The sequence below is a fragment of the Marmota monax genome, unplaced genomic scaffold, assembly GCF_021218885.2.
Source record: "Marmota monax isolate L192 unplaced genomic scaffold, Marmota_monax_Labrador192_F-V1.1 WCK01_AAM20220418_F8-fsc00006, whole genome shotgun sequence".
Taxonomy (NCBI): domain Eukaryota; kingdom Metazoa; phylum Chordata; class Mammalia; order Rodentia; family Sciuridae; genus Marmota; species Marmota monax.
This window is the reverse complement of record NW_026693712.1, coordinates 442,333-467,375: the sequence shown is the minus strand read 5'-3', so window position 1 is coordinate 467,375 and position 25,043 is coordinate 442,333. Positions and strand designations below refer to the sequence as shown.

General features: G+C 38.8%; 2 protein-coding genes across 4 annotated transcripts in view; both read right to left on the bottom strand.

Annotated features, from left to right (window-relative positions):
* The window catches only part of Sncaip (synuclein alpha interacting protein), a 153,334-nt gene that overhangs the window by 75,608 nt on the left and 52,683 nt on the right, over nt 1-25,043 (bottom strand). For all 3 annotated transcript variants that reach the window (XM_058584197.1, XM_046460460.2, XM_046460458.2), the window contains exon 2: nt 808-910. In XM_058584197.1, coding sequence (XP_058440180.1) covers nt 808-864 — 57 coding nt within the window. In that variant the 5' untranslated portion in view covers nt 865-910. The remainder of the gene's footprint in view (nt 1-807; nt 911-25,043) is intronic.
* Nucleotides 10,082-15,139, bottom strand: LOC124103757 (uncharacterized). Its single transcript, XM_058584198.1, has one exon. It carries the CDS (start codon nt 11,587-11,589, stop codon nt 10,618-10,620), a length of 972 nt encoding a protein of 323 aa, XP_058440181.1. The 5' UTR covers nt 11,590-15,139; the 3' UTR covers nt 10,082-10,617.

The following is a 25,043-nucleotide window of genomic DNA, read 5'->3' as shown; positions in this document are numbered from 1 at the left end:
AGCTCAGAAACAGCACATGTCCCACCACAGACTTTGAGAGCCCAATGTTTCTGGGGCACTAGATGCCAAGATGTCTGTGGGTGTGGCAGAACTGACTAGGTGGCCAAGGATAAGTCACATGGAGCTCTAAGCAAGGCACATGTAGACAATTCACTCAGAGCAGCCCTGAGTGAACCTGAAGAAGCAGAATGTTTGTGAGTGTTATAGGAACTTAAAGAATCATCAGCCACAGTATTACATAATTAATAGAACCTCAAGGTCAGCTGGTCCAGTTGCTAAAGAGTTTTAGTTATTGCTTAGCTTATGACTTTTCCTGAATATTCCCAAACCAGTGTCCAGTTTGTGCTTTGATACCTACAGTGACTGAAAAAAAATCCCTTTATTTTTTATCAATTAATAAATGTCAATTTGGCTTCAATCTGTGTTGTTATGAACTGTGGAGAATGCTGGCATGGAGTAGCCAGATATATAAGAAAATTGAGAATTAAAATTCATAAGATTGATTATGTGCATACTCAGACAATCAATAATTTTGACAACACTGGAACAGATTAGGAATGGGAGGCTCAATGAGTTAAGTGCCTTGCCCTTCTAAGCTTGCACATAATTAGGTGGGGTTCACTTCTTGGTCCAGAGACCTTCAAACCACACTTTGATTACCACACAGAGTTCCTTGCTTTCAATTTCTAAATGTAGTCCTAGGAGTTGCTAATAAACAGATGACAATAAAGTATGAATTTGAAGGTAGAAGATCTTGAAAGCATTGTTTACAAGAAGTAACACTTTTTTAAAAGAAGTAATACTTACAGATATGTCATCACTAAAGTCAATTTCATCCAAATCAAGATATTCAGGGGCTTCCATTATTCTTCTTTGCACATTTTGAGTAAGATCAAATACTTATGATTTCCTGGCAAAGACAGAAATAAAAAAGAAAGGCAAAATGTTAGCTGTTTATAGCCAAAAATATTATCTATATTTAAACAAACATGAAAGTGAAAGATAATCAGGTGCCAGTATATTTCCAGAGTATATTCAGGGTATATTTCCCCTCTCCAAAGCCCCTCACTGGGCTTTCCAGAAGCAGGAGCACAGCTCCTCCACAGACCCCAGCATGGCTCCCCAGACAGCAGCCATAATTCTTTGCTTTACCTGATTTGCACTTGCTTGCCTTTGCCAGAGCAATAACATGGGTCAGAATTTTCCCCTATGATCAATGTTAGGATTCACTCCAATACACACCCTGCTCTCACCATACCCTGGGTGCACGTATGGGATTCAAAGAAAGGGAACCAGCCTGGGACTCTTAGGAAAACCATATTCATGTATTTCCTGAAGGCATATCCTTGGATTCTGTGCATAGAGCAATGAATACTAGGATCTCTACCACAATCATAGAAGTATAAGATACCAACTAATCTAGAGTAACAGCTATTTTAGAATTTGTGGTACAACATCCCATACAATTCTAAAAAGCTAAAAAGCTAAAAATCAAGAGGGTGGGGAGGGAGAAAGAATGAATGAATTAAGGAAAGAAAGAAAGGAAGGAAGCCTTCTTCTAAGTCTAAATCAGATTGAAGCCACAATTATTACATTGCCCTCTGCCTTAAACAGCTTTGTCTGACTGTGCCAGAGTGACCTGACACAGGCACCAGAATGTCCTCCGTCAGCACTTGCCTCGGGGCTGCCTGTGGCAATCCTTTAAACCTGTCAAGGTAAGATGCACTGCCTCTCACTTCATCTTCCCATCACTTATCATCATCACCGTCGGCAGTGGCAGTGGCACCTACAGATATCAAGAGCAGAAATATAGATCTCCTGGCAGTGCCTTGGTGTGCAATTATCTTCTGCCAAACCAATTCTCAGATACTGAAAGAAAATTATATTTCCCACAACTTGTCTTTCTTATTATAAAAATTGTCTTATACACCCAGACTTGAGTATTTGAAATGATCCATTTTTCTCTCTTAGTTCTCTAAACAAGGTGTTCCTTGCTGAACAGAAAAGAGCCATTACTGGAGAGCGAAAGTGCATCTAGGCTGATGAAAATGGGCTTCTGAATACAAGATCAAGTGCAAAAATGCTTGTTTTTTTTTTTTAAAAAGGAAACTCTTACTCTAAATGCATTGCCTTTTTATTCGAGCTATTTCTCTCTCTTTTTTAAGCTATGTAAAATGTGTTATTACAATAAAGAGGAAAAAAATCATTCCTCAAACCTATCACCTAATTTTTCCTGTTTCCTTGCCTTTTTTTCCTCACACACATGCATCATTTTTTACATAGTTTTATTTATAGCAGGTAAAGAGTCCCAAGAAAAAATTTAGAATGCTATTTTTACAATCAAGTGAGATAATCTACTTATGATAAATGGATAAAGTTCTTCTGAAATCATAAGGTTTTTTTTGGGGGGGAGGGGTGCATCCTGAGGACTGAACTCAGGGACACTCAACCACTGAGACACATCCCCAGCACGTTTTTTTGTATTTTATTTAGAGACAAGGTTTCACTGAGTTGCTTAGCACACCTTGCTGTTGCTGAGGCTGGCTTTGAACTCTCTATCCTCCTGCCTCAGCCTCCCAAGCTGCTGGGATTATAGGCGTGTGCCACATGTCCTGCTGAAATCACAAGTTTTTAAAAGAAAAGAAAATCAAATTTGTATTTGTAAAAATAATTTTAAGCCAGAAATTTTGTTATTGACAGAAATCCTAAAATAGGTGCTCAAGCAAATAGTTGGGTATAAAAATACATTACTTTTCCTTGTAATCCTTACAGAACTTTTCAGAGGAAAACACACACATTTGTACTTGAGAATTACTCAAAATAACTTTCTCTTTCTGGATTTCAGCTCATCAGCTAACAGTCTTTCTTCCAATCTAATTTCATTTCACTAAATCTGTCCTTCACAATGACTAGCTGATCTACAGACTCTTCCTGTGCCTTGGTGAACAACACAAAGATGATATGGTACAAATAAACAAACAAACAAAACAGGGGAGCTGCATGCTAATCCTTTCTTGGATGGACTCTATCTACTACAATTAAAACTGTGGAAAAAATGGCATATGCCTGCAGGAAGGGAAGGGGGAGAAACATAGAAAATTAAGGTAGGTAATAAGTTGAAGGTACAATATTTTTTGTTTAACATAATCGTGCCATTTGTTTAGCTTTTAAAAAATAGCTCAAAATGAGCAAGCCATGCATTCAGAATCACCAGCAACATGGAAATATGAGGAAATTTATATGAGAACTGAGGACTAAGAAGATCTTTAAATATATGGAAATACAAAACTAAATACAAGATGAAGATGAATATGCCTTAACTAATCAACTTAGCAAAGAGTCACTGAATACCTGTTTGAGATGCTCTGACAATAGAGAGACAGGGCCCTATCCACTTGAGGTTTGTCATTCTAGTAGCATGTAACCAGTGGGTAATAACATGACATCAAAGCAGAAAGTCTTTGTGTCTGCACTTGAAGGAAGGTAGTGAAATTCTTCATTCTGTAGGCCAGAAGGTAAGAGTTACAACAGCTGCAGCCCATTGTAGAAGACCTGGGTCCCTGCGCATGTTATTCTGGTTGGACGACCCAACTGAGACTAAGGGTCCAAGACACCAGGAGCTTTCCTTTGCTTCCTAGCAGGCCTCCACACACAGCCATCCACTTCATGATGTCTTATTCTGTCTATGTCACACTTTCTGTAGTCTGGTTTCGATGCTTCTTTCAACGTGTCACTTTGAGAGCATTTACATTGCCAGTAAAAATGTGCAGAAATACCCACAGATCACCAATCCTGACCGTGTTTCCAATTGCTTCTTTACAGGCAGGGGTGAGTTCACAGTTGTCCCCAAGGTCATTACTGTCTCCCTCTTTCTCATCTGCCCTTTCACAGATCATTGCCAGCTTTGGGTCCCCTTCTGAGGCAGTAAGGTGAGGTCGGGTCAAGATGAAACAAGATGAGGAAACTAAGCTAGAAAAGCAAGACCCTGGTCGATTTGCTCATCCTTCTCTTCTGCCACCTCCCACCAATCTGCAGTGGAAACCCAGCAACTCCCATTTCTGACTGCCGACATGAGTGCTGTAACAGAAAACTCAGCTACACAGGGCACATCAGAGGCCCATGAGCCAAGTCTGGCACACAGATGTGATTTGTTTGGCCCGCATAGTATTTTAAAAAATCGAATCAGTTGCCAACTTGTAGACCTTGGGTAATTTCACATAAAATTCTGAATTTCTGGCTTTGCTTTAAAGTATCTGAAGCTACTGCCACATTGGTTCACTTTCCCCATGACGCCAACAGTAGCTGCTCCCACCTATCTATGAGGTCTGTGCTCCCCACTTTACCAGATCCCCTCTGTGGTTGCTCTACTAAGGCACATGCCCTGCCTAATCTTGACTAAGCCTCAGAGGGTCACGCACTCAAATGCCCTGACCTTGTGGGTATTCAAGGGTTTGACCTTCAGAGGGAATTCAATATTAACAATAAGTACCATCACCACTATCATTACTACCACCTTTTTAAATTGGTGTCTCCTGCCAAAAATGTTGATGTCATTTGTAATTTAAGACAGAAGTTGTATTTTTAAGATGGTTTTAAATTCTTATAGCACAACAGCAACAAAACAAAATTTCTTACAAATAAACTACTGCTGGGGGTCACAATTTGTGCTTTCACTGAGTCTCTGTTTTCTTTCTTAGAAAACCTTCACAAACATAATGTTACAAGGTGGGGATTATGCTTCTAACTGGAATACGGGAGGGTTCTTGCTTTGTTGTGGATTTACATGGGTCCATTTTACTGCTGAGAGCAAAGAGGACAGAGGAAGTCATGCGAAGGGCAAGCCCAGATAGACCCCAAACCATCCTCCATCTGACCCAAACCAGCAGCTCAGAGACAAGAGGGCTGCCCATTCTCAGGCTAGCAAGGATGAGTTTATGCCTGAGTGAAAAGTAATTTTCAGGCTTCCCAGAATGGGCAGTTCAGCTTAAAATCCTTCCCATGAAATTTTTATTGCTATGTATCATAGTTGGCCATGGGCCCCCTTCAAGATCCCAGGACCTAGTCATCTGTAAATTTGTACTGCACCCCCATACCATCAGCCTACAACCTGTGTCACTTATCCCTGGTTCTCTGAGATCTCCTGAGGGCTTTCTATTTTCTTATAGTCCCTCTCGCCACAACACACATCTCTCAAGATCTGACTTAAGTATTGTCCACTGATTGAAATTATCCCATTTCAAGCTCAGTTTGTTTTAAATGTATCTTCACTGCATTAGCAATTTTCAATTTGTTATTCATGTAGGCAAGTGTGTTCTGTGTTTTGTTTTTTTAAAAGAGAGGAGAGAAGATGCTAGGCTGGGGCAGGGTAGGAGAGAAAGGTAAAGGAAACATTTTTCAATGGTTTATTTGAAAATTTGAAATTTTTAAAAATTTGAGTAGAAAAACTGATAGGGAGGGAAAGAAGAAAAATATTAGAGCACAGGGACACAGAATCAGATGCTGGAATATATGCTGCGTGGAAGCTGCTGGTGACATCTTGGTTTCTTCTTTGAATGCACCCAGAGTACAGGGAGAAACTTACCCCAACTCCAAACTAATGCTTGGCTTGGAGAGATGAAGAATGAAGTAAAAAAAATCATCAACCATGCACAGCATCTGTAGGCTTTTCCAACTTCCACAGAACTTTGATAAGCTGCCAAGAGCAGAAGTCCCTCCAATGCCTATTAAAATGTATGTTAGGGGCACATGCCCCTGATGGGTCTATCAACAACATGTCACCTTCTCATGAGTGACCTCAGAGATGGCCCCACTATTTCCCTCAAGGGAAGATTCCCCTGGGAAAGAGCTCAAAGTAACAGAGTCAAATGGGATCATAAAAAGTAGCTAAGCCACTGAAAATAGTATGTTTCCCTGTTCCCCAGTACTATGATTTTCGGTGACATCTTGATTTTTTTCTTTTTTTTTTCTGTTGTTGTTATTTGGAAAAGAAAACTAACTAAAAATCATTTCAAATGAAGACTTCCAAAGAAATCTGTTGGGTAATGGCAGCATCACTGGAAAAAGCTTAGAGTGGCCAACAAAATTTCTTTGAGAAACCATACTCCATTTTAATGTATACATTCTAGTGTGCTTGGCTTATAAAAGGCTCATTGATTTGTGACCATAGTCACATATCACATAAATCGCTTTACTGAAATTCCTTTTAAAATGGATCGCCTCACTCCATTTTACAAGGAGTCAGTATGGACTCATTCTGAAGGCTCAAGTTACACACATTTCTCATTTTCTGCCAAAGTCACTATTCTTACATTTACCAGTGTACTATGAGTCTTGGTAATTAAAAATAAGCTGGGCTTGTCAAAATAAATGAGCAGAGTACATTTGGCCATGAGGTAACTTCAACTGATTTGCATTACAATTTATTTTTTCATTCTTGAACCCACCAACACTTGAGAAAATATAGCCACTCCCTTCCCCCACCCCGCACACACACACACACCTGCCAAATTCACACTGGGATAAATTTTCAGTGTGAAAGCCGGCATGTAGATATTCAGCTTACTTTCTTCGATGTAAGAGCTTTTTTAAAAAAATCACAAACTAAGAACTGGAAGGCTTGGGTGGAAATGTTGTCCCCGTTGGCTCAGTAACTTGGCCGGCAAGGAAGCATCTCCTTCCAAATGCTGGATTCAGTTTCCTTCCCTCTTTGATTCAACAGTGGCCAGAAGCATGGCAGTTGCTAAATGCCTAGTCTAGAAGCAGAAAAATGACAGAGGCAAGAAATTTCTACCAGAAAGAGGCAACTGAAGGAGTGCCAAGCAGTACACACAAGGAAAATTTGGGAAAGCACAGCCCTTCGGCTTTTCCCCTGTTGGTGTGTGGAATATTCTGGTGTACATGCTGTAGGGCTGTACAGTACACACAGTGTAAAGTGAGAGGAACAAGAAAACACACCGTTACAATGTAACATGGACTTGCTTAGATAAACACACAGGAACCTAGGAAGCTCGTCTAGACCTTAGAGAGGAGAGGAGCCTGCCTGGGGTAGACAGAAAGTTAAAGGATGAGGGGCAGGGGCAGGAAGAAACTCTAGGAACAGTTCTAGCATGGGCAGAGCCTGGAGGTGAGAATACTGAAAGAAGATTTCTAGAAACATGACTGATCTAGCACCTATTGCTATACTTTTCCCTCTAAAAAGAGATTTTGAAGGGTGAATACCAGAGTGGTGGGGTGATAAATAGAAATACTCAGGGCCATATTTCTAAAGCTAGAGTGTAGACAGAGCACATTCTGGAACATCCTATTTTCTGGCTTATTTGAAAAAATACAACTGAATATTTGATATCAGACAAAAGACTTCATTGTAATATACTGAGCCTGCTCTAGCTCCTGGGGAAGGAATAATGTGTTTTCTCCGTGCTGTCCTGGGGGGTCATTCATGATTTCTGAACTCTAACACCAAGAATGAACTAACTTTCACTAGAACTTCAGAGCTTGGATAGACCTTAGTTTTTAAGCCTAGGGAAGAAATGCATGTTTATAATTATAATTTGTGTGTGTGTGTGTGTGTGTGTGTGTGTGTGTGAGTGAGAGAGAGAGAGAGAGAGAGAGAGAGAGAGAGAGAGAGATTTAAAATGAATTTAACACTGCATCTTCTTCTTGGAAGAAGGGAACAATTCATGCTCATAGCAACTGTACAAGAGAGAATAAAAGAATATACAATAGAAAAAATACACATGAACACACACACACACACACAAAATGAAAAGTATATTGTGTTCAGTTCTGGAGGTCACTTCTTAGGAAGGCCACATTCTAGGTGGACTGCAATGTACCAGGACACAGTGAGGAAGCCAAGACAGCCAGGATTGGGAACCTCTTGTCTTAGGAAGCAGGGCTAAGGAAATATCAACCTTATAGAAGAAAAACATTCTCTTTTCTCTCAAGAATTTAAAAATTCAGCAGATAAAGAGAAGGATTTAATTTGAGGATAGATCTTAGAGGAAGTTGCAGAGATTCTGAAGGTGCTATAATGAAATAGGATGCTTTGCAAAATTGAAACCACCCAGAAAGAAATAGTTCAGACCAAAATTTGGAAGGATACACTGAGAAAGGAAGAAGGGAGGAGGGGATGGGAGGATGCAAAGGAGGAAGAGGAGAAGAAGGAGCAAGAAGAGTAAGAGGAACGAGACAATGAAGAAGGTGGAGAGAGAGAGGAGGAGGTTCTGTGTGGTCTGAGAGGACACTGGGAAAGGTCCTTGAGGTCCTGGGACTGTCCTGATTTTTATCCTTCTTGAGGGTGCTACCTATGACAACCTCTGTGAATCTTGCTCATCCTCTTTCATTTGCTGTCCTAATCCCACCAGGAGCTTGAATGAAGTATGAGAGGAAAAGGGAGAGAACAAAAACGTTAAAATGAAAATAATTTTAAAAGAGAACTGGAATGTTGCTCGCTCAGTGAGCATAGGACTTTCTGTTGCAGATGAAAGCTTATTAATTAATTCCACAAGGTGAAATGCTGATCTAATGAGACCCAAACAAAAAGAGAATACCTGGGAAGAAAAAGAAAGCATTTCTACCACTGGGAAGTTGAGTATGGGCCTAAGCCAACTGTGTCTTGCACTGGCTTCTGGAAATGAACTATGGAATAATCTGGGAACTGGTTTCTTAGTTATGTACAGGAAACTATCCAAATCCAAGTTCCAAATTTTTGGCGCAACTGAGGTGGTCATGCTTTATTCTTGATTTTGCAAAGATTACTTATTTCTACAGTGGATTTGTTCGTTTGGTAATTGTTGAAATGTATGGAATACAGACAGCAATCCTGGTTCCCATTTTAGAGAGAAGGAGAAATGACAGGAATATGCACGGAGAGCACTGAAGATGACCTTTTGAGTCAGTTAACTTGACTTCATTCTGATCGTTTGTGGGGATTAAACTCTGAAGCAACCCTAGACTCGTGGCTCTCAAACATTAGTGTGAATGAGAATCATCCAGAAGGCTCATTAAAACAGATTTCTGGCCCAGAGTTTGATTCAATAGATCTAAGGTGGGGGTCTAAGAATCTGCATTTCTGACAAGTTCCCAGGTAATGCTGATATTTCTGGTCCCAGGAACACATTTAAGAATCACAACCTAAGATCAGCATCCATTCCCAGCTCTGGCTACATCTGCATTTAATTAGAAGATGGTGACCTCTTCCCCACATCCTCCAGCTCCCCAGATGTTAACTTCATTATACAGGATCCATGCCTAGTGCCCTTCTGATTAAATTGCCTCAGTGGACTCCACCGAGCATTTCCCATGAAGACCACCTGGAAATCTCAGAAGGTCTTACGTCGGTCTGTTTTGTTTTTAATTCCCAGTGCTGTGTAAAGGACAGACATTGGCCCACACAATCCTACAGAATTTAAGCCTTGGCTACTTTAAAATTTACTTCCTCTGTAGTATATTCATGAGAGCAAAGATGTTCTAAGTCTCTTTTGTAAATGAGATCCAGATTTATAATTTTCAACGCAGTCTTTTTAGAGCAGGAATCTCAAATTCCAAGGTACTCATTCACTATAACTATCGTAGAATAAATCCCAAGTCTAGTCATAAAAAAGGAAATTTTAAAAATATAACAGGAATAAGCTAAGAATTCAACGCTGACACAAATGTATGCACAGATATTTAAAATAACTATTCCCTGTACTAAAGCACTCTAAATGGCTGCACTGAAAAATAAAAACCCAACCATGTATTTTTAATTGTAATTATAATGTGATTACTTTTATTGATCAAGAAACCAAATTATTAGGAACACTTTATTGGTTCTTTTGTAATTTGTAAATGTACCAATGTAATAACCAAAAGGGGAAATAAATCATGTATAAAATAAATGTCATTTTTTCTGACTAAAAGAGTATAGTTTGATATATGTTTTCATGTTTAAGCAATGACAGTGGGCTACCTGTCTGTAGCAACCAAACAGTTGTACACCTACATATACACACTGAATATAATTTAGCAAGTTAATTCTTTAATTCAATGCTTTTATTTAGCCCTAATATACTAAAGATACTTAGGGTAAGGCCAGTGAATAAAATATACTTCCAGATTACATGAGGTACTATTACTAAAAGTGCAAAAAAGGAACACCACACACCTACCTAATGTACTTCCAATATGTGTGGAGGCATTTCAAGAAAAACACAGATGAAAACATAAGATTACTCAGGAGTATCTTTGGGAATTCATCTAGGAAATGTTATCCTCAGTTTCAACAGTATGTTGTTTTTTTTATACAACACATTGCACAGAGTAAATACTTAATATAGTGTTAATTTTGAGTTCATTTCCAGACTGTGATTGTTGTTACTTTAGAATTGCTACATAAAAAGTCTTGGTATTATCCTAAATAACAAATGGTGTGATGACTATTTTTCTTCTATAGGCAATAACTTAGAGATCTTATGTCTTCCTCTTGCAGTTTCCCTCGTTAGTCTATTTTGGAGATGAGTCAATTCTCTAGCAGTCCTTTCAGAAACTGTTATTTAATAAGGGCTATGAAAACTTTAGCTGAACCCTCCAAACACAAGGCCTGTTTTCTGGGGATTAAAATTGAGTTCTTGGCTATTAAGCATATGGAGAAAGAGTAACATTCACAGACTGTGGTGCGGGTGTTTCCTCCTTGGCATTACAGAAACACACCAACTTCATTTTATAATTAACCAACATAAGCAGGAAAGGACTGAGAGCAGAGAAGCCTGAAGAGAGGGCTGTGAGAACAGCTGGAATAAAGACATAGGCTGCCAAGTCTTTCAAGAAATAGACTAAGATAAAGTGAGAAATCCAAAGTGGAGTGATCAACAACATTAATAAAATACTGAACTTGGCCCCTCTAAGAATTTCAGTTTCTGAATCATCATCTCCAATCCAGATGTCACCATATGTCATCTTCTTTTTCTCTGAGAGGAGGAAAGACATCCAGAAACAGACAAAGACTAAGATAGCTAAGGGAAGAATATCAATCAGAACTAAAAATATTTTCCCATAGTAAAACTCTACCTGCTTGTTTCCAAAGCCAATTAAGCAATCCATGTAAATCCTGTTAGTAGACAAGGAGTCTGTATCGTTTCCTGTGTTCAGGTATTCTGATTTTCTAGTATAAATTAAAACTGGGATGTACACTGCCACACCAGCCACCCAAAGTGCAGAGACCCGCTTCAGGGAATGTTTCTGTTGGTCCAGGTTTGCAGCCTCACTGGAGCAGTAGACAATGTGGTAGAGCTTCCGGTGGTAGAACAATGCAAAGTGTAACAGGAACCAGATGGCCAGTGAAGTTGTCAGGGCTGCAGTGAAGTGCAGAACTTTGCAACCAGCTGAATCCAGCACGATACCAGAAGAATACACAATTTTCATGACATTGACTACCAAGTTTTTTATAAGGTGGACAAATACAAGACTGAAAGTGAGAAGAAATGATGTCTTCAAACATCCAGAGATGCACTTCCTTGTAGAATAAAATAAACAAGTGTTTCCCACAAAGCTGACAAGGATTAGCATGGCACAAGCGATGATCTCAAGCACGTCTACAGAGAGCTTCATGGTAAATGCCAAATCAGTATTTCAAATACCTTTTCTCTTCAGCTTGGCTCATTAGGCTTCCAGAACACTTTTGAGGGGCCTTTAAGAAAAAGATCTCTTGTTTTGTTTTTTTTTTAATCCACTATATTGAAAAAATCTTCAACTGGTAATATTTTAACAGTTCAAAAACGGTCCATAACAGAACTCTGCTTGCTCCAGCAATGAGCAGCTGAAAACAGAATGACTTCCCAAGAGAATGCTGTTATATCATCTCCAGGGGCTTAACTATGATGAAAGGTTCTAGGTATCATTGCTTAATTAAAAGTTCTCAGAAATATATTTATGGTACTCTAATGCAATTTCCTAGACATAGAATGATACAGTTTTCAAAACAATAGGGGGAGTATCAAATTAAGTTCATTATAGCAAAGGAAAGGTGGTCACTGGTTAAATCACCAGGAAATATCACAAAATATGAAAATATTCAAAATCACAAAATATAAAATTAAGATTGAAGGGAATAACATGACAGATTTATACAAGTGCAGTATTTTGTACTTTACTATTTTTGCAAATCATGGATACCGTTACCTGTTCTGATGACCTCATGGGGTTGTTAGGAATACAAAAGATGATAGAAAATACTTGTGAAGAAAGTAGAGGAACAAAAAAGGAAAAAAGAGAGCCACAGAAGGCAGATGAAGATAGGGTAGGAAGAAAAGGAAGAAGACGTTTTTATAAATCTAGACACCATATCCATGACCAAATCTCTAAACTGTTGGTTAACAAAGTATTTAATAATTGGGAAATGATTAGAGAAATTTTCATGCTTGGAGAACAAGAGGCTGGGAAAAGCCTTCTCTTCTAAGTATGACTGGAGAGAGTACAGAGCAAGGGTAGAAAGATGGCACTGAAATACACTGTCTAAAAAAACCTGACATTAACTCACTTTCTGGATGAATCCTGTTGGCCAAGTATATCCGAATGATCTTACTTACTCTGAGGACAAAGTACTGTCATGCAGGGCTTAACAATAGATAGGCATAGGTTCTGAAAAAAATGCTTTGATATCTGATCTCATCATTGTGTGAACATCACAGAGTGTGATTACACAAACTGATGGCTGTGACATCACTAGATGGCACAATCTTATGGAATCACCATCATCTATGCAGTCTGTTAAATGAAAATCTTACGAGAATCCTGGCTGTACTTTCCCTCTACTGCATTTGCTTGTAAGTGTTGTTGTCAATCATCCTACTCTACACTGTCAAAACATGAACTTTCTCCTGACCCAGAAGTGCAGTGGAACTAGTTTACACTGTTGTGAGCAATTGTGCTCGCCTCTTTACAACTCTGTGTCCAGTGATTTCATGCTGACAACTTATAATTAGCAGTATCGGGAATACGCACACTATGGAAATTGGCAAATACTACAATTCAAGATGTTTTTTGGAGGGAAGCTATTTTCTTAAGTACAACAATGGTCTGAAAAAAAGGTATGGATTAGAATGATATGAAATTAGTTAATACTTTATCTGTATAAAAAAACTCAGTATTTGGTATCTGCCACCCTTTCAGTAAGGAAATGAAAATCTCCTAGAGTCCAAGTGGTAAGAGAGGTATCACAGTATTAACAGAGAGAAAATCTACACCCCAAACTCCACTGCTGGGGTAGGTGGGGGTTAGGGTCTGACAATTTCCTACTAACTCCTTTTCCCCTAATTGTATACAAAGATGGCTAACTCACTCAGAGTTGCCACACACCAAATTTATCTTTCCTTAGAAATATCAATGCCAATTGTAGTCAAATAGGAAATCCTGTTTCTGATGATGATGATGATGATAATGATGATGACAACGATAGTGATAATAAAAATAACACAAAATAATGCTCATTTTGGCTATAATTTCTTTGACCCAGACACTGTGTTGGTGTTATGCTTTATAAATTTATATGATGTAATCTTTCATATAATTCTCATTTCACTGATAAGGAAATAAAAGACCAGAGAGTAAACTGCTCTAAGTTATGGGTGAATAAGACAGCAATCCCAGCCAGTTATGACTGATGTTCAAGCCACTGGCTCTTAGGCTCTCTTCACACATACTTTCAGACTATAGATTTTTCTACTAATTAGTCTCAATTTCCCACTAATGATTTATAATTGGTACAACCAACAGATAAAGTCTATGAACATGCTTATTTTGAGAAGACTTTCCTTGAGTTTATAATATACAAGTCATGAACATTTTTGAATGGTAGTTGGTTTTTCCCGTTATCTTCCAATAATAATAAATACTAATGTTTACAGTTTGGTACCTTATGAAGTCCTACAAGAATTCTGTATGCTTGATTCAAGTTGCTTTACTTGAAATGGAAAAATACTCTATCCACAAGAGAACACACAAAAATCAAGAGCTTTCTTATATACCAATGATGAACTGCTGGAAAGAAATCAATAAAATTCCTCCATTCCCAGTAGCCCCCCAAAATACTTAGGAATAAATATAACTAAAGATATAAAAGAACTCTATGATTAAAATTATACAATGCTGAAGAAAAAAGTGAAGAAAACCTTAGAAGATGGAAAAACCTACCATGTTCATAGATAGGTAAAATCAATATCACCAAAATAGCCATAATATCAAAACCAATCTACAAATTCAATGCAATTCACATCAAAATACCAATGACATTCTTCACAGAACTAGAATACACAGCCCTAAAATTTATATGAAAGAATAAAAGATCCAGAATAGTCAAATCAATCCTGAGCAACAAGAGTAATATGGGAGGCACCACAATACCTGATCTCAAATTATACTACAGAACTACAGTAACAAAAACAGCATGATGTTGGCATTAAAAAAACATATATGAAGACCAATGGAATAAACTAGAAGACTCAAACAAATGCACACAAATACAGTTATCTGACCCTTGGCAAAGGTACAATAGCCTTTTAAACAAATGGTGCATAGAAAAAGGGATATTGGTATATAGAAGAATGAAACTAAATCCCTACCTCTTACCCTGCACAAAAATCAACTCACAGTGGATCAAGGACCTAGAAATTAGACCAGAAAATTTGCAACTGTTAGAAGAAAATATAGGGACAACATTCCAATACACTGGCACAGCCACCAACCTCCTTAAGAGTCCAAAAGATGAAGAAATAAAGCTGAGACTCTATAAATGTTAGGTAATTAAATTTAAAAGATTCTGCACATCATAGGAAACAAGAGTATGTAGAGAGAGCCTACAGAATGGAGAATATCATTGCCAAATACACTTCCAACAGGGGCTTAATAACAAGAATATAAAAAGAACTTAAAAACTTTACACCAAAAAAACCTTAATAATCCACATAATAAATGGGCAAAATATCTAAAGAGACATTTCTCAAAATAAAAAATACAAATGGCCAGTCAACATATAAAAAGTTATTTAACATTTTAGCAATCACGAAGATGCAAATCAAACTACACTGAGATCTCCTCTCACCTCAGTTAGAAAGGCAATCACCAAGAATACAAATAATGATAATTGCTGATAAGGATGTGGGGGAAAAGCTACACTTAAACATTGTTGATGGGAGCAAATTAATACAACAACTTTAGAAAGCAGTATAGAGATTCCTCAAAAGACTAACGGTCTTTTGGTAACCATGTGACCCAGATATCCTACTTCTTGATATTTATCCAAAACTAATTAAAATCAGCATACTATAGTGATACATGCATAGGAACAGATAGGCATAAAGTAAATATTCCTAAATATAGAGCATCAAAATTCACAATAGCCAAGTTATGGAACCAGCCTAGGTGACCATCAATAGACAAACGGATAAAGAAGAGTAGGATATATGCACAATGTATTTCTACTCAGTCATAAAGAAGAGTGACATGATGTCATTTGCTCGTAAATGGATGGAACTGCAGAACATTAGGCTAAGTGAAATAATCCAGACTCAGAAAGTCAAGGGTCAAATATTTTCTCTCGTATGAGGAAGTTAGACAGAAAAATGTGCATCTCTTGAAAACAGAAGAGAGATCAGTAGAGAACAAATAGGGGACCAGTGGAAAAAGGGAAGGATTAGAGCAGGATGTCAACCAAATTATGCTATGCACAGACATGAACATCATAATTCATTCCAGTTTTAAATATAAGTATGTTTTAGTCAGCTTTTTCTCTGCTATGACTAAAAGGACTGACCAGAATAATTGTAGAGGAGGAAAAATTTACTTGAAGCCTCACAGTTTCAGAGGTCTTGATCCATAGAGAGCTCGTTCCACTCCTCAGGTCTCCATGCAAGGCAGAACAACACGGTGGAGAGTGTGGCAGAGGGAAACAGCTCACAGGATGATGGGGCACAGAAAGAGAAAGACCTCCACTTGCCAGAAACAAATATATACCCCAAAGCCAATGAACTGCTTCCTCCAGCCACACCCCACCTGCCTCCACTTACCACTCAGTTAACCCCATCAGGGATTAAGTCACTGATTAAGTTAAGGCTATAACCCAATCATTTCTCCTCCAAACCTTCTTGCATTGTCTCACACATGAGCTTTTGGGGGACACATCTAAACCATAATAAACTGTAATGGGCCAATTAAAAACTAAGTAAGTAAATAAATAAAAAAGAAGAAAGACCAATAAAGTAGAGGGAAGGTATCAGCAGGAAGGAGGAATAAAGGGAAAGAGGAAATACTAGAGACTGAAATGAGGAAAACTGTATTATATGCATTTATGAATATGTGAAAATGAACCTACTGTTTCATATAAGTATGATGCACTAATTTTTTCAAAAGGATCCAGAAGCACAAATGACTACCTGGGGTAGATTTGTAAAGTTGTGAAGGACAACCCTAAATGACAAGCAACCTATGAGCCCACTGTATTAATCCATTTCTCATAGAAAAATAACTGACACTGGATAATGTATAAAGAAAAGAAGTTTTATTTATCTCATAGGTTTGGAAGCTAAAATTCCAAGATCAGGCTTCCTTATTTGTTTGGCCCTTGGTGACAGCCCCTTGGCTTTGTTCCACTGTGGACGATATTATGTTAGAAGTGTGTATGAAAGGCAGAGATCACATGGTGAAAAAGGAAGTCAGAGAGAGAGAGAGAGAGAAAGGTGGGGTTAGTCTGACTTTTTCTAATAACCCACTCATGAGAACTAACCAGGATCCCATGGGAACTACATTAATTCCTTCCAAGGTCAGCAGATCCTAGGATCCCATCACCTTCCATTGGCTCTACCTATTCAAGGTTCTACCACCTTCAAATATGCACCCTTACTAAAGACCAAGCTTCCAATCTATGAACTTTTGGGGGATGCCCTCGAACCATATTCAAACCATAGCCTTTTCTTCCTCAAGTGCTCAAGTACAGTCTACAATGCAACATGTATCCATCCCCAGGAGTGCCAAAGTCTTGACTCATTCCCCTGTCACTCAAAAGTCCAAGACCAAAGTCTCATTTGAGAATCAAGGCAACCTGCTTCCAGGTAGAAGCCTATAAAATAAAAAACAAATTACACCTTTCTAAGCTTCAAGGAACAGGCAGACACAAATAAATATCGCCTAAAGAATAAATATATGCCTAAAGAATAAATATATGCCTAAAGAAAAGGGAAGCGGGGCGGGGGTGGGGGAGGGTCACAGGTCTCTAGCAAGAATAAATTCCATCAGGATAGACACTTAATCTTGAAGTTCTAAGTCTGACATCTTGTGCAACCTTTAGGGGAAAGGACCTTAATCCCTCAGGGAACCCTGTCCACTGGCTTTGCTGGTTTCAAGTGACATGGTTCTCTCTCTGGCTGTATGCTGAGGCCTGCAGTTTTACTAGGCTGGCTCTGCACACTGCTGGTTGCTCTACTTTCCTGGGGTCCCTGCTGTGGATCCACTTCAGCAGCTCCACCAGGCATTTTCTCAGTGGAGAATCTCTACTGGCTCTGGTTCTGGAGCAGGTCTCTGCCTGGCTTCCCAGACTTTCCTTTGAAATTCTGGTGGAAGCTGCCACAACCCCATAACGTTTGCGCTCTCTGCACCTGTAGAACTAGCACCACAAGAACACTATCAGAGTGTGCTGCCGAAATGAACTGTGTTGGATTTCATTTGAACTATAGCTTCAGCCATGAAGTACATCACTAGTGAATAACAAAAAGACTCTTGTGGAAGACCCGGGCAACAAGTCCATGGAGAGATCACCGGAGTTCCCTGAAATATTTCTATTCTAGGTTTCTGGGCCTGTGATGGCAGAAGTGGCCTAGAAGGTTTCTGAGATACCCTGAAGGCCCAATTATCTTGCCAATTAGCATATAGTTCCTTTTTTCCCAGGTTAATCTCTTTAGCATGCTGGACTACTCTCTCATTGTGTTCTCTCAAAGGTGCTTTTTCTCTTCTCCCCTGGCCAAGCTATGAATTTTCCTCTTGCTCCCAAATCTCACTGGAAATATGACTAAAAGCAGCCAGAAAATGCTTTGCCATTTGGAAATTTTTTCCACCAAATATCCTAGGACACCCCTCTTAAATTCATCCTTTCATAAAGCTTTAATGCATGGATACAACATAGTCAAGTTCTTTTAACAGTTTAAAAAGGACGACCTTTACTACAATTTCCCATAAAATCCTCATTTCCTTCTGAAAGTAGTTCCCTAGTCTTGTTTTCTGAGCCTTCATCAGAATCACCCCTAATGCCTCACATACAGCATTCCAGGATTTTTCCTAGGCAGCTCCTCCAAATTCTTCCAACTTCTGCTTGTTACTTAGGTCCAAAACGAGTTCTACATTTTTAGGTTCAGTTATAGTAATGATTCCAATTCTTGGTACCAATCTTCTGTATTTGATCCATTTTTCCATTGCTATAACAAAATACCTGAAGTTGAATACTTTTTAAAGAAAAGAGGTTTATTTAGCTCAGTTTGGAGGGTTTAAGGGCATGGCACCAACATCAGCTCAGCTCTGGTAAGGACCTCATGGAAGATAGCATCACAATGGCAGAAGTACATGTGGAAGGGAGAGGTCACATAGTGATAAAGGAAGCCAGAAAGAGAGAAAGAAGGCCAGTCTTTCTCTTTTACAACAATCTTCTCATGAGAACCAGAGCTACACAAGAACTCTGAGGGTAGCACCCTTAATGATCCACTCACCTCCCACTTAGTGTTCCATCACCTCCCAACATCATCACACTGGTGAATGATCTTCCAATATATGAACCCCTGAGGAACACACTCTAACCATATTCAGACCATAGCACCCACCTTTATTTGAGATTTAACTCTGGGATAATAAATTTAAAAATTAACTATATGGTACTATTTTTCAGATATGCCCATAGTCCTAAATATGGCAAACAACAGATTTTCCTTGGCATCAGGGAAAAAGTGTCATGTTTTTCTTTCAAGGTGATCTCTAATATTAGAAAAAAGAGACATTTTTAAATATAAGAGGAATATTATTAATTTTTGTGAATATTTGCTTACATGATGAATACTTTCCTTTATTAAGTATGTGACAATAGGACAAAGAGTGTTTACTGAGAACTTATTGTGTTCCATACTTATGCATATGTATGTCATTGTCCCTACCTAGAATTATATGGTTTAGTTGTAAGAACATGTTAATGTATAATATATATGTCATATATATTATACTACATTCTGTATATACATGTATGATATGGGATATTATATTTGTATTTTAATATTTATCAATAACCAATAAAAGCGTACAAGTCAGGGCTGGGGATGTGGCTCAAGCGGTAACGCGCTTGCCTGGCATGCGTGGGGCGCTGGGTTCGATCCTCAGCACCACATAAAAATAACATAAAGATGTTGTGTCCACCAAAAACTGAAAAATAAATATTAAAAACTTCTCTCTCTCTCTCTCTCTCTCTCAAAAAATGAATAAGTCCATGTAATAGGTCACCAGGTTGTGAATGCAAACATAAATTGTCTGGGAAAGAGAGGGATCCATGTGGGTACTGTTTTAATCTCCAGTTCAAAAAAAAAAAAAAAAAAAAAGAAACTAAAGCCTGGAGAAAGTTAAGCCATTTACCTAAGCAGCATGAAGAAGTAGCATTGAACTCCAGGCCATTTGCTTTCAACAGCTCTTTTTGAGAGAGACGAAGGAGGGAAAGGTTGTTGTTAAACAGAGGTGCTGACAAACCTGGGCGCCAAGCTGGGGAATAACCACTGCAGTGCCATTGGTGCCATCCTCGCACCGATGAGCTCCTTAAAGCCAAAGTCCCATTTCTCAGAGTGATATCCATGGCCCAGAGCCAAGAGGGCCCAGGAGGCAATACTGCATCCTCCACCAAAGAAGGTAACTCTGATATGGACACTTCAAGAGAGAATGAAAAAAAAAAATCTTTCTTTGAAAACCAAACATTGGCTCTGCCAATCCAACTTCACTGAGGTCACTTGAGAACAGAGGAGTTCAAAGGTTCTCTACAGCTTCCATTTACTTTGGCATAAGATTTAACAGAAAGAGAACTAAAGGGGAATTTATATGGCCCAGGCTATTTTCCAAATCTCAAACTGCTAAAAGTTATTTAGAATTTGCTTTAACTCCAAATCACATATAAAGTGGTTCAGATGTAAATGCTTTCCGTGTGGCATAAGGCAGTCTAGGTTTCCTTAAATGCACATATGCAGTTCCAATATTAAAAATTTCAAGTGGAAATCCCTAAGTACCTCGGACTCCTCTTGATTGGAGACTGCCATTACTTTGTGCAAAGCTGGGTCAGAAAGTGGTGAAGTAAAACACGCTGCCTTCATTTGGGCATTATGTTCTCACAGTAGCACTAAGATAAACAAACTTCAGAGGCTCAGGGAAGGGCATTTACTCCTTTAAATTAAGTATGTAATATAAATAAACGTCTTCTAAAAAGAGATGCCTGAAACTTGATTCAAAGTCTGAATCTATACGGGGGCACTGATGTATTTTAATGAAGATCAGGATGGAGTGGAGGAGGGGGACTTACATCTTGACAGCAGAGCTGGTCTAACCAAGCAGCATTATTCATTGACTCACAGAAAGATACTGCTGGAAACTGATTTGTTCACTGGCCAGGAGCAAAAATTAATATTTGCATTTTTATATAAAACCAAATGGAAGGAATTACCAAATCTTCTTTTAATCAGTGGTTGCCTGAAGTTCTTTTAAATTCTGAGCCAGTGAGGTTGTGACCAGCTAGGGTAGAACTACAAACCCCTAGCCCCAAATTAGAAGTGAATGGAGAAGAAATTTCAGGCTGGCTGAGGCCAGAGCAATTAAATGGTAATTGCCTTTTAGATATACTAATGTCGCTAATTATATTACTGTGCTAAGTGCTGGGAACTGTGGATAAGAGCTCCAGGCCACTCTGGTGGGAGAAGAAGAGAAAAGATTTATTAAGTCTGGCACTGAGCTGGAGCCTTCACATACGTTATCTCCTGAAATCCTTACAATAACCCTATGAGGTATTATTAGATTCAATAAGGCTGAGAAACTTGATCAGTTCCAGTTGGTTCGGGACTGAGTCAGGAGTCCCATCAGATTTGTGTGGCTCCAAAATGCAGTGGGTTGGCAAGCCCTTGAGTAGAAACAGAAAGAAATTTGTGACTTCTGGATATACTGGATTCAATAACTGGAAGCAACTGGTAGCAAAGAAAGATGAGAGAATTTGAGAACTAGGCCATGATGAAAAGTCGGCAAGTAGGAGGCCCCCAGGAGTATCTTTCGTCATTGTGTGTGGAAAGGAAGAGCCCCAGATGGGAAAGCTTTGTGAGCAGAATCTGGGATGCCCTTAGATCTGAATGCAGGAGGGTGGGAGGGAAGAAACTACCACCATAAGCAGATTGAGCCTATGGTGTTCAAGGAAGCTAACTCACTACGCTGGACACAGCAGGGACCAGGGAAGAGGTCCCCAGAATGATTAAGGCTAAAAGGCCTGCTGAACCTGAAAGTAAAGTGAAAGAGGCGGTGGGTACCTATACATCTGGCACTTTCCAGGCCAATCTATCAGAATGACAAAATCTGCTAAAGATGGCCCTAGGGATCAGAACCCAGAAGACCTAGGCTAAATCATGTATGGACTGTGGAAGATTTGGCCAGCCCTGACTACTTATGTCAGGTTTCTAGGAAGAAGTTTCTCAGAGAAAATGAAATGTAAATAAACGTGTGTAGGTTTGTATGTATATGGTTGTGTGTGTGTGTGTGTGTGTGTGTGTGTATACTTACTCAGTCACACAGCTATGAGATGATCATGGGACTCAAACTCTGAACTCAGATGGAAAATTGCAGAATGATAATGGTTGCTAATTTTAACAAGTGTTTAGCTCCTAATATAATAACTATTATAGTAATAGAGGTACTTTCTGCTCAAAATGAAAACATGGTATACAGGATCTTTGCTAAAGACTGAAATTCTAAATACACTGTCTTTGCAGCACAAGCTCAGTCCTTCGATAAGAAACTGTGGAAAATCTCCCCTGCTTCTTCAGGTCTGACTCTGGCCCTAAGTCCCTTGGTCTCTATCTCTCTACCCTTTAAAGACCAACCTTATCTGCTTTGTTTTGTTTTGATGCATCCGACTATGCATAACCTCAATTTCTACCAACTCTACAAAAAAAAAAAAAAAAACCCACCCAAATTCAGATTCCATCCCATGTTTTCTCCCTTTTCATCCAAACTTTCAAGAGAGGTATCTATCTATATCTATCATTGCATTGCCACTTTCTGATCTTCCTTTTACTTGTTAACCCAGCACAATTTAGTTTCTCCTTCTTTTTCCTCTGAAATTATCCAGAACATTATCATCTCCTAGCAGTAAATCCAAATCCCACATTGATATTATTTTTCTTTTATGCTCTTTTTTTTTCTTTTGCTCCGTATGGCAAAAAATATAGGCCCACTTCTCTTCTCACTCATATACTGACCTCTAAATACACAGATTCTATCTGCTCCTGGACATCACTACCTGATGTCCCATAGGATCCTCCTCAAACTTAACCTTGCCTGGCAACACCATCATCTTCTGCTCAACTAACATGAGAGACCTAGGTATTATGCTTGGGGCTTCTCTCTCCCTTATTTGCACATCTAGTCATCCCACCAATTAGATTTTATCCTTTCCATTCTTTCTACCATTTTCTTACTATTGCTTCTTATTGTTTTTTGCTTGAATACATCTGAGAACAAAAGACAAAGAAATTCGATTTTTACTTCCTCAAAAGCATTCTCTAACTCTACACAATTATTAAAGTGACCTAAAATACAAATATGTCCTTGCCACTTCCCCAGTAAAAACCCACCGTTCTATAGGACAGCTCCTCTCTAGGTCCTATGAAGCCTCCCATGTTGGGTGTCTGCCTTCTCTGCAGCTCCAACCAGTCTCTGACTCACCTGGGTAACTTCAGCAACAATGAGATTCTGGGCATATTCCAAGCTGTTTTCTTGTCCTGGTGTTTTGACTTAAGTTGATCCCTCTGAATCTATCTTCCTCTTCTCAAGGCCTCACCAAGCCTTCCAACCCCAGGACTTTGGCTTCTCACTTGCCAATGGTGCAGTCATTTGCCTATAAACTCACAAAGTCATCCTCCTAGGAAACTGCATTTCCTAAGCTCATTTGCCAACTGAATGGCTTCCAAGATGTCTGGCTAATGGGAGGCTCAGGAAGATGACTGAAGGCACTGGAGGGCAAGGATATTCCATCCCATCTTTTCTCCCTTTTCATCCAAACTTCCAAGAGAGGTATCTATCTGTATCTATCATTGCATTGCCATTGTCTCTCTTTCTCCCTCTGTCTCTCTGCCTGACTCCTGACCCCACTGTCTGTCTGTCTGTATCTCATACACACACACACACACACACACACACACACACACACACTCTTTCTCTGCCTAGGCAATGTCTTCACATATCATCATTCTATCTTTGCTGGAAAGTTCTAACCTGTGAGTGGGAACAGACCTCTTCTCTTTGTCCTTTAAGCCCCCAGGCATGGCAGTGTCTTCCTTGCTATCAGTATTCTCAGGATTGCCTTACATTGCTTAGTCTGGTGTCTTGGCTCTTTTAGCTTTGTAGTAACAAATACTCTATTTTAAATTTCCCTCTGTGTGAAATATTTAGAGTGGTTTCTGTTTATTTGGACTCTACCATGAATAATTCACTTGTTTATTCTTTGAACTTATTCTAAAGACTCAGCTTAGGTGTTTACTTAGGAAGTAACATCCAGGAAGCTTTTAAGTTCACATTTGATTTCAAGTTTAGATTATATACCTGTCAACTCCTCTGTGCAGGAACTGACATTCCTGAACAATCACATTCAATGCACTTTCCATTATAATGTCATTCTCTGTCCATGCATCCACATTCCACATGAGGAGATCCTTTGTCTTGTTCACCCATAAACCACAGCAATCAGCATAGAATTTTAAAAGTATTGATGAAGGAAAACATGAAACTAAACAGGGATCTTTCTATAAAAAGCCAACTTTGGTTTAGCCACAGATGATGTCCTAAACTTTCTATACCAATACTACAAAAAAAGTTACCACAAACAAATCAGAGCTTTATATTTTAAAATAAATATGACACGCTGCCTTTTGGAAAAAAAGTATGTATCATAAAATTGGCCATAATTCAAAAAAAAATTAGGGGTTCAAGATTCCAAAGAGTCCAGAAAGAGAACTGGGAAGAGTAAGAAGAGTATGATATTTCATAACAGTAAATGAACCAAACGAGACACTGATCAAGGACCAGGGCAGTCAGGATGCCAAGTGGAAGAAAACATATCAATTAAAACAGTAGGTTCTTTTGATACTCATTTTATGTTCAAACTCTAGTCCTCCTCAAAGGCTTTATATGTGCCTATTTTATGATTATTCTGTTTTTTGTTTCCTTGCATTGGGAAAGCCATGAGATATCACTATTTACAAAATCAGATTGTCTAGCACATTTGTATCAGCTGACCAATGAGGAAAATAAGATCTAGAGGGGCCTGGTGGCTTGCTTAAGGCCACACAGCTTGCTAATGGAACTGTTAAATAAAAGACACAGATCTCCTGAGTTGTTCTGTCCACTACTCTTTTAAAATTAATTAAAACAAAGTAAAATAAAATTAACAAAACAAATATTTATTTTTTGACATTAGAGCAAGTTTGGTCTCAACTTGGTTGTTGCTCATGCCTTCCTAACAAAGCACTTAGTTCAAGTGACTTCATTAGCTTGACATCCATAAACACTGAACATCTCATTTTCATTATAACCAGGCAAAAGACATAGTAGTATAAGCATCATCTGCCTAGAAGGCATTTTTTTTTTCTTTTTTTGTACTGGGGATTTAACCCAAGGTACTTAACCACTGAGCTACATTCCCAGACCTTTTTTATTTTTTATTTGAGATGGGGTCTCGCTAAATTGCCTAGGGCCTCACTAAATTACTCAGGTTGGCTTCAAGCTTGGGATCCTCCTGACTCAGACTC

Coding starts and splice junctions, on each gene's coding strand:
- LOC124103757 (XM_058584198.1), bottom strand. CDS start 11,589: ATGAAGCTCTCTGTAGACGTGCTTGAGATCATCGCTTGTGCCATGCTA.